This window comes from Panthera tigris, chromosome A1 (assembly GCF_018350195.1).
Source record: "Panthera tigris isolate Pti1 chromosome A1, P.tigris_Pti1_mat1.1, whole genome shotgun sequence".
Classification (NCBI taxonomy): domain Eukaryota; kingdom Metazoa; phylum Chordata; class Mammalia; order Carnivora; family Felidae; genus Panthera; species Panthera tigris.
Window position 1 is genome coordinate 220734949 of NC_056660.1, and position 15375 is coordinate 220750323.

Below are 15375 nucleotides of genomic sequence, written 5' to 3' on the forward strand. Positions count from 1 at the left end.
AAGCAGGCTCTAGGCTCCAAACCGTCAGCACAGAGCCCGACGTGGGGCTTGAACTCACGAACTGTGAGATCGTGACCTGAGCTGAAGTCGGAGGCTTAACCGACTGAGCCACCCAGGCACCCATGAGCCAGTAAATATAATTTTAAAGATGGACAGATAGATATAGACTATGAAAGTAAAATAGGTTAAGAATTTGAGTAAGGTTTATATACATACACACAAACACACAAAATAAAAATGACTCATACATAAGGTACTGAAATTCACTCATAATATAAAAAGATACAAAAGAAGAACAATGAATACTGGTGAGAATACTGGAAAATATACCAGGTTGGTAGACATGTAAATTACTACAACCTTTTTGGGAGTCAATGACAATATATATTGACATGTCTGCTTCATATACTTTTAGACCTAGCTCTCTCAATGGTAGGAGATTACCAATTCCACATTTGTTTATAATAGGACACCCCCCGTCCCAATTCTCTAAGTAGAGTGTCCACTAAAAGGAGATTGGTTCAATTTAGTATTCCATATTTTTATTACTTTAATGATATTTATTACTTTAATTATGGTTATGTGCTGATATAACATGACTGTCCAATATATTTTTTAAGGAGTAGAGTACAGTTCAAGAATATGTGAAAAGTTCCATCTCTTTGATCCAAATAAAAATTGAAATATCGGTTATTGCATAAGTAGATAGTATGTCAAGGTAAAGATAAAATACCTGTTGGAAGAGTTGTATGTATAGCTATAGCTATATATTTGTGTATTTCAATATTTGTTCCTCTTCTGAGTCCTCTCTAGACAAAATATTATCCTTGAGAATTTTGGCCTCTCAGCTTTGTTCATATTTCTTCCCTGACACTCTGATTAGTGTGTCTGACAAATTATAGGAAACCAGAGAATTTTTTTCCTTTTTTTTTGTTTCAAGTTTCTATTGAATTCTAGCTAACATAGAGTAATAGTGGTTTCAGGAGTAGGATTTAGTGCTTCATCACTGGCATATAACACTCAGTGCTCAAGTGCACTCCTTAATCCCCATTGTTAAATGAGTGACTGAATTGGTGAATACATGCTCTTAACTTTGAGAGAAATCGTTGGAAATAAGTGAACCACTCTGTGGGTTTCTGTGTATTGCCTGACCATATGATACATATGTATGAATTCTCAAATCGGAATTACTCAGTCAAACACCATGCCATTTATTAGCATTTTCAACATCAATTAGAGGAAATAAAAACATTAACGAATTTAAGTTAATGCATGTAGGTAATGTATCACTCTTCAAAAAAATTTTTTTTAGTTAGAATTTTATAAAGATATGAAAGTTCATTGGCAAGAACTGAGATGATATCATATTACAACTGTGAATCTATAATATGGAACTCATTTTTCAAATACATTTTGACAGGTAAATACGTGTACACTTAAAATTATATCCGAATTGGTTCTCATATGAACTCTCACCCGTATTTAGGTATTGTAGTGAAACTCTTATTTAGTCGCATTTTATATCAAAAGCACTGCTCCTAATTACTGTTCTTTCTATGTGTTAATTCTATAACCTCTCAGGGTTCACTTTCTCTGTTCCTTGCTCTGCTATATATTTGTGCATATATATGGTATTAACTTATATAATGTTCGTATATATATATATATATATACACACACACACACACATTGAGTGACTGCTTAAAATTTAAAATTTAACTATTAGTATAAAATAACTTTTTTGCTATTTGCCTTAATTGTTATTAAACATTACATGAATTAATTTACTACTGATCAGAACAGCGTTACATGGAAAGTTGAAGTGATTCAATATTGTTAATCCTATATTATTCTGTCTCTGGGGGTAAAGGAATGGTTTCTCTGTAAGTTACAGTCTCTCTGAACTTCAACATTTGGAGTGGTTACATTGTCATCCTGAACTTAGGTGATAAGTACACAAATCCCAAGATGACTTCTACATATAAGAAGACTACTCTGGTTTTTGTTGACTATATTGTTTCCTTGTTGCACATTTACCTAGTGCCCAAGTGTAACCTCCTGTTCCTACCTCTTGGGTATTTAGTGTTTAATAGTGTGATAGTTTAATACTAATAGTTTAATTGAGGAACTGGCATGCTATCCCAGCAGTGAAGAAGGTCGTGTTTTGAGGCTTACCTGCTCCAGATGAATAACTGAGTCTTCCCAATGAAAGGAATAAGAAATTTCTGTCCTTTGCATTAGTTTGGAAAGAGTCATGGAGCATCGAGCAAAACAAGCTGATATAATGATGTTTAATTGTGTTTTTGTAAACACCTATAGAGTCCCTTCTAAGAACTCTCAAATAACTTACATCGTTCTTTAAAATTGTTTTTAATATGTTTTATTTATTTTTGAGAGGGAGAAAGAGTACAAGTGGGGGAAGGGCAGAGAGAGAGGGAGACACAGAATCCATAGAAAGGTCCAGGCTCTGAGGTGTCAACATAGAGCCTGACATGGGGCTCGAACTTGTGAACTGTGAGATCATGACCTGAGCCGAAGTCGGACGCTTAACCAATTGAGCCACCCAGGTGCCCCTAATTTATATGGTTCTTAGTGAATCACTTTTAACTAAACTGAAGGTAATTTATTGTAACTGAGTACTAATTTTTTATTTAAAAAAAATTGTTTGGCACTTGGCTTTTTTTTTTAATTATTGATTGATTGATTGATTGATGTCCTAATTTTATTTTTATTTTATTTTATTTTATTTTTTTTTTTAAATATAATTTATTGTCAACTTGACAAACATACAGTGTGTAACGTATGCTCTTGGTTTTTGGGGTAGATTCTCGTGGTTCACCGCTTACATACAACACCCAGTGTCACCCAAACAAGGGCTCTCCTCAAAGTCCATCACCCATTTTCCCCTCTCCCCCACATCCAATCCACCCTCAGTTTGTTCTCTGTATTTAAGAGTCTCTCATGGTTTAAATTCCTGTTAGTTAACATACAGTATAATATTAGTTTCAGGTGTACAATTTAGTGATTCAATACTTCCATACAACACCCAGTGCCCATCACAAGTGCCCTCCTTAATCTCCCTCTGCTATTTATCCCATCCAGCCAGCCACCGCCCCTCTGTTAACCATCACTTTGTTCTCTATAGTTAAGAGTCTGTTTCTTGGTTTGTTTCCTTCTGTTTTTCCCCTATGTTCATTTGTTTTGTTTCTTCAATTCCACATGAGTGAAATCATATGGTGTTTCTCTTTCTCTGACCTATTTTGCTTAGCATAATGCTCTTACTCCATCCATATCATTGCAAACGGCAAGATTTAATTCTTTTTTTAATTCTTTTTTTATGGTTGAGTAATATCTCAGTGTGTGTGTGTGTGTGTGTGTGTGTGTTTGTGTGTGTGTCACATCTTCTTTCTTCTTTCTTTTTTCTATTCATTAGTCAATATGCTTTAGGCTATTTTCATAATTTGGTTATTGCAGATAATGCTATAACCATATGTCAATACAAAGGACAAGATGAGTAATATAGTATTCTCCCTTTTACAATTTTGTTTTTAATATTAATATGAACCTTCACTAAGTATGCAGAAAAATATTTTCCTCTAAAAGTAGTATGAAATGCTTTATGTTAATTTTTTTAAAAAGTTAAACTCAAATACTTAAAGGAGTGATTTAATAAATATTCCCATAAAAACAAGATACTGTCTTATTCATCTTCGTCTTTCTTATTGAGCATATGGTGTGAATTAGGTAAAAATTTATTAAATTTGTCACTAAATATTTCTTAGCAGGTATAATACCTTTTCTTCAAATATATCCTCAGAGAAGAACAACCCACAGCCTTTTAACTACCACATTTATAACTAAGATTAGAGAATTATTTAATATTTGTAGATTGTGTCTATACAGCACATGTGTAACTCAGTACTAGCAAAGATGTAGGTGATACCAGGAAAATCACTGTATAACAGAAGGGAGGAAAGAGGGAAATTTAGTCTTGAAAATGTTCATTCATTCACCACAAAGGAGAACATAGTTTTGATGAATCTTTAATATAGGTCCTCAATGCCTGTTTGTCAAATAATTATTAATGATGTTGCAAAGATTGATCAGGATGATCATGATGGTGATAATGGATGATGAGGGATAATATGTTACTGCTCTTGACTATCACAGATGTTTGTGTACTTTCCTTCTAGAAGTTTCCTGGGAGAGACTGGTGAATTAAAACCTATCATTCATCTCCTGATATAGCTACTATTCACCAGAGCATTCTTAAGATAAAGCGTTTGGTATCGAATGGGTGCTGAAAGTTATCATTTTTTAATTTTTTGACTATCTTTTAATATTTAGTTTGCTCCGGTGTTGTACAGCCTTAAAGAAAAAGACTGAATGAATAACTGAATGAAAAAGAGAAATCCTTTTTTTTTTCTTCAAAATTGGGCATTTACTGTTAATGCCTCCAAGAATAGGAACATTCTGTCCTTTTTATAACTTTGGATGTACATATCACTCTCTTTATGCTCAGGAGAGATTTCCTTCTAACCATCTAACCATCCTTCTAGCCTTCTAACCATCACCAACATAATTTGGATTGTCTTTAATGTTTTCTTTGTCACTGAATCCTTAGGTTAATTCAGTCTTGAGGCCTCGGGGTGCTCCTGTTGTCTTAATTGCAATTATTTTTGGTTGCTCAGTTTCTCAAATACTCTGTCCTAACTTAAAGTGTTCCTCATGCTGGTACATAGTTGTTGATTTTAAATAGCAATGCAAGTTACTTACAGCCTCTAGGCTTCAGTAAGCCGTCAAACCTTTTAGCTTTTCTATTGATAACCTAATCATGAAATTAATGCATCTATAGTAAGCAGATGAGCTAATGTAAGCAGTGTCGTGTTTTCTCTGGTGCACAAATCAATAAAGCTATCATAATGACTTTCAGTTCAATCATCTTGCTACTGGAAATGAATATAGCTTTTAAAATAGATTTTTAAAATATGTATCATTTGCACTGAGAGCTATACTGTTGCCCACCATTTTGGTTATAGTAGTTACGTCATTTCCAGTGACAGCCTATATTCACAGAATCATTGAGCAATGCCAAATTCTAAAGGAAAATGGAGTCCGCAGATAAAAGACATGACCTTGCGCTCTGTAAAGCAAAGATGCTAGATTCATACTGTCTTATTTTCCAGGTGCATATGTGCTCCAGGTCAAGGCCACCGACGCGGATGACCCGACCTATGGAAACAGTGCCAGAGTCGTTTATAGCATTCTTCAGGGACAACCTTATTTCTCTATTGATCCCAAGACAGGTAAATTTTTTATTAGAGACAACATTATCACCACCCCTTTCAAATATTTAAACTTTAATTAAATCTTGGCATGGGAAGTTACCTATTCTAAAAATGCAATAAAGATTCAATGTGCTGTACATTAAGCCAAAGAAGATAGGATCTTACCTTGCTGCCATAGAATGATTTCCTCTAGATTGAATTTTGTGTAAATATAAGGCATTTCACATGTATGTGTCAAGTCCCAATACCAAGATAAGGATTCTCTATGTGTTTTATTTTAATTTTTCAAAAGCCTAGGCATATTTGATTTTTGGTTCTGCTGGAATTAAAGTAGCTATTCATTTCAAGTTTTCTTGATTGGGTTCAATTATAGTTAGTTTTGGGTCTTATCAACATGTGGTAAGATCACAGAGCTTCTACTGCTATATTTACCAGAGGTTATGGATGTTTGATTTGGATTAATATAGACTTCTACTTCTAGCAGGGAAACGAAGAGGGTTGACAAACTTTAAACACCCAGATCACGATTCTTCTGGTCAATGCTTTTGAAGCTACTCTCATTTTTAGGTCAAAACATTTGAATGGAAGTTTTCAGAGCCAAATGTATAAGAATCTTTGGAAAGTATAGAAAAGACAGGATATTATGCACCAGAAGATTTTGTATTCCCTTGTAAATAAAATGAGGTCCCTCTGTTCTAGAGAATCTGTTTTTTGTATGCTAGATATTTTTTTTTTAAGGAGATTTAGCCATGCTGACCAGTGATCAAAGTAGGCGTCCCATGTCACAGTTGAAATAGAACTCCACAGTGACAGCTATTTTATGAACTCTTGTATGTTACATTATAATATATTGCATTTTGAATTCAATACTATTTATTACATTAGGTTAAAATAATGAAATGAACTGTTGACATACTTAACTAATGTTACTTTTTAAATTTCTAAATAAATTTGTAAAGAGCTATATCAATTTGAAATAAATTAATTTCAGACACTTTATATGCAAAGGAGCTAAACATTTTAAAATTAACACTTCTCCATAAATGTGTGCTAAAATCTGGAATACCAATTAGATATAGGTTAATTAATAAATTAGCCATGTTTTAATGTCACCTAGAAACATAAAGTCGATTAAGTGGAAACGGAACCTGCAAAAACTTTCTACAACTGAACCTGCTGTCTTCTCATTTCTTGCTCTCCTTGTTGATGCCATAGAGGGACAGAGGTCAGCAAAAAGTTATAGGAATAAGGCAGGAAGTTGCTCCCTTTTATAAACCTAAAAAAAGAGTAGTTTGTAATAAGGACAGCATCAGTCTTTTGAGAAGGGAACATCAGTGCTGAAGAGAATATAGAAAAGTTTAAGACATAGAAGCTCTTTTGGTTTGGAAAGAGGGTCAGAGACCCAAAGCCAGAGGAGTCAATTGTTAAGAGCAAATGCGTGATGGAGAAATTACACCTACAATGTAAGTTATTTTCTTTAAGTCTGTCAATGAGGGTATGATAATTGGCAGTATCCGTGTTAAGGCGCTTTTAACTGGGAAATCATACATATTTGTAGAGAAAACAGGGAAACATTGTTGAGGAAAGAATTTGCGGAAGTTGTTTATTGAAGTTTATGATGGCACAAAATTCCAGAAGGGTGAAGACAATTTATAGGCAAATATTTAGACAAATACCTCAATATATAGACAAATACCGAAGGAAAATTATCTAAAATATTATAAATCCTTTCATCAGATAACACATCATGCGTTACTTCTTCTATGATTACCCATATTTTCCAAATTTACCATAATGGATAATCTAACTAGAAACTAGTGTGGGCGATGTATGTGTCTTAGGTCTCTTCAGCCTCCGAGAAGCACTGCTCAGAGTCAGAGGGGATGGACAAAGGAGAAAAGAAAGTATGTGGAGATTGGTGGAGGGGAGGTTCGATATTAGAGTACACTTAGTGGGGTGTAGTGATTAACTCTATAGACAGAGTAGGTAAATTTATATACTCAGAATAAGTGTAGCAGACGAAAGATAAAGAAACGATTATTGATGGAATAACTATTGATGTACTGAGTATCTAACTAAAAAGTATGGTAAAATCATATAACGATGAATTTAAGTAGAGATCATGGATTAAGCATAGAATTATTATAGTCAAATTAATTACTACTCAACAGACAATAATTATATGAGTCAAAACAGTTTCTGTCCCCTTGGCTTTACTTGTTCAATATCAACTTTAGATGAATTCTAAAGCCTTTGGAAAGTATTACCTTATAGGAGAGCCTGTATATTCATAGTATGCCTTTAATAACTATGTATTTCTATCTTATGCGATGCTTATTAGTTAGAACTAAAGGTGAAACAATTCTGGCATAAACAATGAAATAGATTTTTTGAAGCATTGATTTTCACTGGAGACAGAAGTCTTGATACTAACAATGCCTCAGACCACTAGGCAGGAAAAGAGTGGATGATGAGGCCCTTCATTAATAGAATGATAACTAGTTGCTCATGCACAGCGACCATTAAGAAGACTTTTTGTCAAATTTATCACCTTGTGGTACATAAGAGTAAATCAAGAATCAAGGATAATTGCAATTTCTCAGAAATAGTCTCCATTTGTTCCAGCCGTATAGCTTCCTTTTATGATTCCTTTTGCTGTTATTAAATACAATGCATGAAAAACTAATATTATCTAAAATTTTCCACATTTGAGTATAGAATACACTTTAAAATAATTTTTAAAGGAAGAGTCTCATCAGAACTTCTGGTGCCTAAATATTTATGAAGAGATAAATATAGCCATTTATTATTCATTGGGAATAAGAAAATAAAAAAAAATATTACCTTAGTGATATTGCTTTTTGACAAACATTCTAAAGCATCTCTACCCAAGTGAGTATAGCAAGCTTATTTATAAGCAATATAAATTGATGCAGTCTATGAAATAGACTCAGAAATAATAGTTCTCTTTAAAATTGGCTAATTTTGCAATTATTGGGCTTAACTATGAAACTATTCACTGTGAATTAAAATTCACATATATTCATATACATATACCTCAAATTATTATTAAATATTAAAAAACTTCAAATGTAGATAAATCTATAAAGCATTAAATAACATTAATATTCATTATACTTATTTATAAATCATTAAAATGTTTGTCATATTAGCATGTTATATTACATTGTGTACATTTTTATGCTTAATGTTTTTGTGCATTAGAAAAATATCCCTAATCTATGAAACATTAAACATAGGCTTTATAATATTTTATCAAGTGCATGAAATCAGGATGCTAAACATTTCTATAGCGTTGATAATAGGATTATTTAGGAAAACAAATATTAGTATAAGTGATGGACCTCATGTCTTAATTTGCCTTTAAAATTCTTTTAAAGTATTTAAATTGTTCCCTGAATGATTTCAGAAACTCATCTGAGTTGGGTAACTAGATATTGCTATTTTGTGTATCATGTGGTGGTGATGTGCTATAATTTTCCAAATTATCTGAGCCCTAATTGAGAAAGCATCATCATTTACTTCACTTCAACACCTTTTTAAACCTATAAACTTAAATTTTTCTTGTGATAAAATATACATAACATAAAATTTACCATATTAACCATTTTAAGGGTACAGTTGAGTGGCATTAAAAATATCCACATTGTTGTGCAAGCATTGCTACCACCCTTTTCCAGAATTTTTCCATCACTATCTTTTCATTTATGTGCATTGTCAAAAACAATGTATAAGTTTTTATTTTACGTATTTATATGTGCATTTCTAGAATCCATATGAAACCAATTGAGTGGGTCTTAGAGTTGAACACATGAGCTATATATTTTTCCCTTTTATTCACCATTCTGATATTTCATGCTCTGTAATGCTGTCCTAGCTTATGTTTAGGGAAATCTGATAAGTGTCGCTGAGAGAATTGACACTTTCTCAAGATTTTTTACTCTTTGAGTCTATCACCTTTGATTCAATAATTGTAATCTGCAAGCCTCTATGTCCTAAGTGAAGCCTCCTTACATATTCTGACTGATGTTTATTCTTACAGGTCTTCAAAAATGTGTTGGTGTTTTAAAGCCCCATAGTATAATCAAAGCATGGGTTAGACTATATTTTGAGCTAATTCTTGATACTAGTATATAAATATTTACAATGTTTCATGGTTTGAAATGCCTTTGATATTTATTCAGCATAGAGTCTTTAAGGATTCAGACACCTGAGCACTGAGGTGCCCGATGAAACAAAGATAGAGTATCTTCTTTCTTCAAGGGGAAAATAAGAGTGTTTACCTACACAAAGTCAGCGTGCCTTTAATACATTTTGCACGAAGACGAAGTCTGTGGACCTGTTGAGAGCAAGGAAAGCAACAGGTGCTGATAAATATAAGGGAGAAAAATGTGTCACGGAAATAGACAATTAGGAAGCAATTATATTGCATATTACCTATTTTGTAATATTTTGCATATGAGTAGTAAAACTACATGTCTCAAAATGTGCCCCAGTGAATGGTTCCCTTGTATTCTGCATCATCTCACTTCCCAAGAACTCTGTGTGAACTTCACTTGTCTTATTTTAGAAATCATGGATTGCACACATCAGCAGGTAGAACTGAGGATGTTTGGCCTTGAAAGGAAAATACTCCAGGGACATGTGATACATGCCTTTAGTAAGTTGTAGAGCTGTTATGTAGGAGAGAAACCGGCTGTGTTCTGTGCTGCTTGAGAGGAAACTGGCTATCAATGGCTGGTGTGAGTTACAGGAAGAAAGAATCTTGGTGTGGTTTCATATGCATAAAAAAAGATGTTAATACTTGTCTATAAATAAGAGGAGTGCTTCATGAGCTTGCGAGCTTCCCATTACTGGAAGGGTGAAAGTAGATGATGAGCAATGAGCTAGTGATGCTGGAGATGACTATTCACGTCATGCATGTTTATGTATAACCAGTGGCCTCACAGTGTTTTGCTATTCAGAAACCAAGATGAAACAGATCCTCAAATGGATCCCCAGCTACTGGGGGGAGGTCATCGGGTCCTTAGACAATTAGACTTGGGTTTCGTAGGATAAAATTCTCTGATCCATAGTCTGACTGCTGGGCTCCGGGATGGACTGAGGGCAAACTTCCTGAGGACAGAGGCTCTGGGAAGTGGTGTCTGATTCCCAAACAATAGTTAAAGTGTGCTATTGGTGGGAAGATGGTCTCTAAATGTTCTTCCTACTGAAGATTACCTGCTGACTCTTCTTGAGATCAAAATACATCATTGGATTATTGGCAACATTAAAAAAACATATATACACCTCATCTCTGTAGTGATAAAATACACATAAAGTTCTTGAGCTCAAAATACATTATTGGATTATTGGCAACAATTTTTTTAAATTATACACCTCATCTGTGTAGTGATGGATACAACATTTTTGTTACTACTTTTAAAGATTGCACTAGCTTTTAAAAAACCCATTTCACATTTTAGACTGATTTAAGACTGTAATGAAAAGCAACTCAGTAACTTTTCATATAAACTGCTGCAAAAGCAGGTCTTGTACAACTGTTTTTAAATATCATTTAGTTGTGGAATTGAAAAAAAAAAAGGAATTTTACATTGTCACTGCTGAAGTTAAAGTTCCCATTTCTAACCATAATTATTTTTTTCTATTCTACCGTCTATTAGCAATTCCTAAAAGAATTGAGGATTAAAATATATTTGCCAATGCTTCCTTCAAATTCATGTGTTAAAAGGTTAATCAGGACATGGCCAACACTAGAGTCTGTGATCTCCAAAGAGATCATTTTCAGGTGCAAAAATAACGTTTAATCAGATTTTTTTCATAACATAGCTGTTATAATAAACATAGATCTATACTAACTACGCCATCTCATTCAGAATTATATCATGAGTATTCTCATGCTCGACCATCAATAATGACCAAGAATACTAGGTCATTGAAGGATGTATGGGAATTTTCCCTGTGTTAACTAAGCTTATTATTATACATTCACTTATGGCTTTTATTAATATTTTGTGTGCCCACCATATGCTTCACATTGGCCTAGACCTAGGTATCCTACAGGGAAGAAAAACATAAAGACAAAATTCCCACCTTCAGGAATACACATTTTATTTGGGAAAACACAGAACAAACACAATAAGTAAGAAAACTATACTACAAAGTTTTGAATAGCAGTAAAGGCTAAGGAGAAAATGATAAAGTAGATAAAGAGCATAGGAGATGTTGGGTAGGGTTATATGTGGTATGCAGAATAGTAATCTTCCAAGTATGTCTATGTCCTAATCCCTGGGACCTGTGATTATATTATGTTACGATTATGTTATGTTATGTTTAACGAAGACAATTAAAGTTGCAGATGGAATTAAGGTTGTTTTCTCATCTGCAGATAAGGTGGGGAGATTACCCTGCATTGTCTATGTAGACCCAATTTAATTACATGTGTTCCTAAAAGTGTAAAAGGAAGGTAGGCAAGTCAAAGTCTAAGAAAGATTTGAAGATGCAGAAAAGTAAGACATCTTTCAGAAGATAAAAAAGCCTTCAGAAAGAAATGCTTCCTGCCCACACCCTTGATTTTGGTCCTCAAGACCCATGTTGGACTTTGGTCCTCCCTCATTGTAAGATAGTAAGTTCGTGCTGTTTTTAGGGCGCTTAGTCTGTGGCAATTTATTACAGAAGCAATAGGAAACTAAGTCAATATAGAATTCTAGATAGAATGGCCAACAAAGTCCTATGGAGATGACTTTGAGAAAAGATGTGAAGGAAAGAGAGGAGCTGCTTATGAGTAAACCACAGGAAGAACATTCCCCACAGATGGAAGACAGTGTGACCAGAAATCTAGTGACCAAAGAAGAGAGTTGTGGAAGAGAAGATCAGAGAGTTAAGTGGAAAGGTGGAGAAGTTTTCACTCTGAGTGAGTTGGAGTTTAGTTTGGGCAGGGGTGTATGGTTCATGCTCTGACCTCACTGCCATGACTTCCCTTTTACGAACAGAATAAATGGCCCAGGACTTCTTTGGACTCTAATCCTCAGTAAGTGTAAAATTGAGCCATTCATCCATTGTTCCTCGTTGTCTCTCTCAATAGTCACAAAGTAATAATTAACATTTTTTCCAGCCTTATTGGGATATATTTGATGTACAACATTGTAGAAATTTAAGATATACAATGTGTTGATTTGATATACTTAAATATTGCCAAATGATCACCACCATAGTGTTGGCCAACACCTCCATCCTGTCCCATAATGACCATTTCTTTTATGCGGTAAGAACTTTTAAGAGCTACTCTCTCAGCAACTTTCAAGTATATAACAGAGTAATATTAACTATAATCATCATACTGTACATGAGATCCCCAGGAGGTATCCATCTCATAACTGGAAATTTGTGCCTTCGACAAACGTCTCCCATTTCCCCCAACCCACAGGTCCTGGAAACCACCATTTTACTTTGTTTAGATGAGTTCAACTGTTTTAGATCCTACCTATAAATAATACTGTAGAGCATTTCTCTTTCCCTGCCTTTCTTATTTTACTTAGCATAATGCCCTCAATGTTCATCCATGCCTTCACTCTCCTCACTAAATAATATTCCTGTGTGTGTGTGTGTGTGTGTGTGTGTGTGTATTTGTTATCCAATCATCTGTTAATGGATGTTTAGGTTGTTTTATCTTGGCTTTTTGTAAATAATGTTATAGTGACCATGAAGGTGCCAGCACCTCTTTGAGATCCTGTTTTCATTTTCTCTGGATATATACACAAAAGTGATATCCTTGGAAAAGATGGTAGTTCTATTTTTAATTCTTTGAGGAACCCCCACACAGTTTTTCACAGTAGCTGCACTAATTTACACGCCCAGTATTCCCTTTCCTTCACACCCTGACAATATTGGTTATCTCTTGCCTTTTTGAGGACAGTCATTCTAACAAGTGTGAGGAGGTAATCCTTTGATTTTCATGTCTCTGATGATCGTTGATGTTGAGCACATTTTCATGCACTTGTTGGACATTTGTATAACTTCTTTGGAAAATGTTGAGTTCCTCTGCCCGTTTTCAAGTCAGCTTGTTTGCTTTTTGTTACTGAGTTGTATGAATTCTTGTATATTTTGAATATTAACCCCTTAGCAGGTGATTTGCAAATATTTTCTCTCATTCCACAGATTGCCTTTTCATTTTGTTGATGGTATTTGTGCTGTGTGGAAGCGTTTTAGCTTGATCCCACTTGTTGATCTGCCAGTTGCATTCCAGAGGGTTTATTTATCTTTGAAGCCACCATGTTACTTCTTCTTGTCCCCTCTGTGATTTTATTTTGCCCTGTCCTTCCCCCGTAGCAGCATAAATCGACTCTTCTGATGTGCAGCCACATCGACTCTTCTGCATGCTTTGAGGGACTATGCCTGCTTCTACAAAGTACTTTCCTGCTTCCTTCCCTGGGATGCTCCTTCTTGTGATCTTTCCAGGTCTGCCTCCTCCAGTTCTCTGAGTTTGCAACTGTAAAGCCTTTTCTCACAGAGAACTTTTCTGGCACTACTTTCAAAGGCACTTGATTTCACTTTCCTCATAACACAAATCACCATCTGAAATTAACTTAATTATGTAAGTACTTCTTTATGGTCTCCTCGGTATCCCATAAACATAGACCCATTAAGTGTACATTCCATGAAAGAACCTTGTACAGAGTGTATCTTTTTTATTTATTTATTTTTATTTATTTTTTAATATGAAATTTATTGTCAAATTGGTTTCCATACAACACCCAGTGCTCATCCCAACAGGTGCCCTCCTCAATGCCCATCGCCCACTTACCCCTCCCTCCCACCCCCCATCAGTTCTCAGTTTATTCTCAGTTTTTAAGAGTCTCTTATGTTTTGGCTCCTTCCCTCTCTAACTTTTGTTTTTTTTTTTTTTTTTTCCCTTCCCCTCCCCATGGTCTTCTGTTAATGTGGGTGTATCCACGCAAAGAAAAACCCAACCTCGTTCTCCTTACACATTCAATCTCTTGTCAGTTGGCCGATTACAACCACAAGCTGGAAAGCAGAGAGAAGTCTAGAAAAAGTATATAAAGTTGATCTAGAGCAACAAATGGAAGAGTGTTCACCATTATCCTGTTACACTTGGTAATGGTGACTGGATGAAACATACATTTTAGTACAAATGGTGACTGAATCAGGTGTCCCATGTCTCAGTCTGCAGCGCAATCCTCAATTCACAGTATAGTTCATGTAAAGCCATATACTGGATTATCACATGTCATATTTAATGGTTCTTCATATAGAGTCTTGCATTATTTCATCTCAAAATACTCTCAGAATATTTAACCCATTTTTGCAAAGCAAGCTGAGATCCATTGAGATTAAGGGGCTTACAGACAACATGAGCGTCTTTGCAGAGGATGAATATGTTCCTTGGTGGACTAGTGTCCTTTGGTATATTATTTTAAGTTTATAACTCTTTCAACCATATATTTATATTCATATTGGCAGAAATAAAATCCCACTAGAAGAAGTTTTCTCCGTTTTGCATTTATTCTAATTTGTCTCAATTATGTATGCTGGAAAGTCCATCAGGTACAAGACATTTAAATCATACCAAAATTCAAGGTATATTTACCCCTCCATTCTTTTTTTCCCTAATAAATAGGATTTACTTCAGAATTATAGCTAACTAATTAAAATTTGTGGCATTATTGCTGTGGAATATTTATGCTATCCTGCAAAATGCATTTTTTAGGCTTCAGTTATTATCAGACAAGGCTGTAACTTTATATACAAATACTAAAAAATAAAGATGAACACATGAACGTAAACTTAAGAGTCAAAATAACAGAATGCAGCATTTCCGTTTGCTGGTTACATTCTACTATAGAAGCACTTAAGCTCAGTCCTTGGCAAGGTTCCTCCTTGCTCAAGATCATGGAATCCATTTTTGTCTGTTTGGCTTTGAATATTAGGCATTTGGTACATAATGGGTGGTCCATAAAAAAGAGTAGCTTCTTGGAAAGGAGACTATTTTTCACCAGGCTTTTACGATAGACCACAATGCTTTAAGATTCTCTTCTCACATTTGAAA

General features: G+C 34.5%; 1 protein-coding gene across 1 annotated transcript in view; it reads left to right on the forward strand.

Moving 5' to 3' along the window:
- CDH12 (cadherin 12) overlaps nucleotides 1–15375 on the forward strand; it is a 291099-nt gene that overhangs the window by 191341 nt on the left and 84383 nt on the right. The window contains exon 4 of the mRNA XM_007075935.3: nucleotides 5187–5306. Within this exon, the coding sequence (XP_007075997.1) occupies nucleotides 5187–5306 (120 nt within the window). The remainder of the gene's footprint in view (nucleotides 1–5186; nucleotides 5307–15375) is intronic.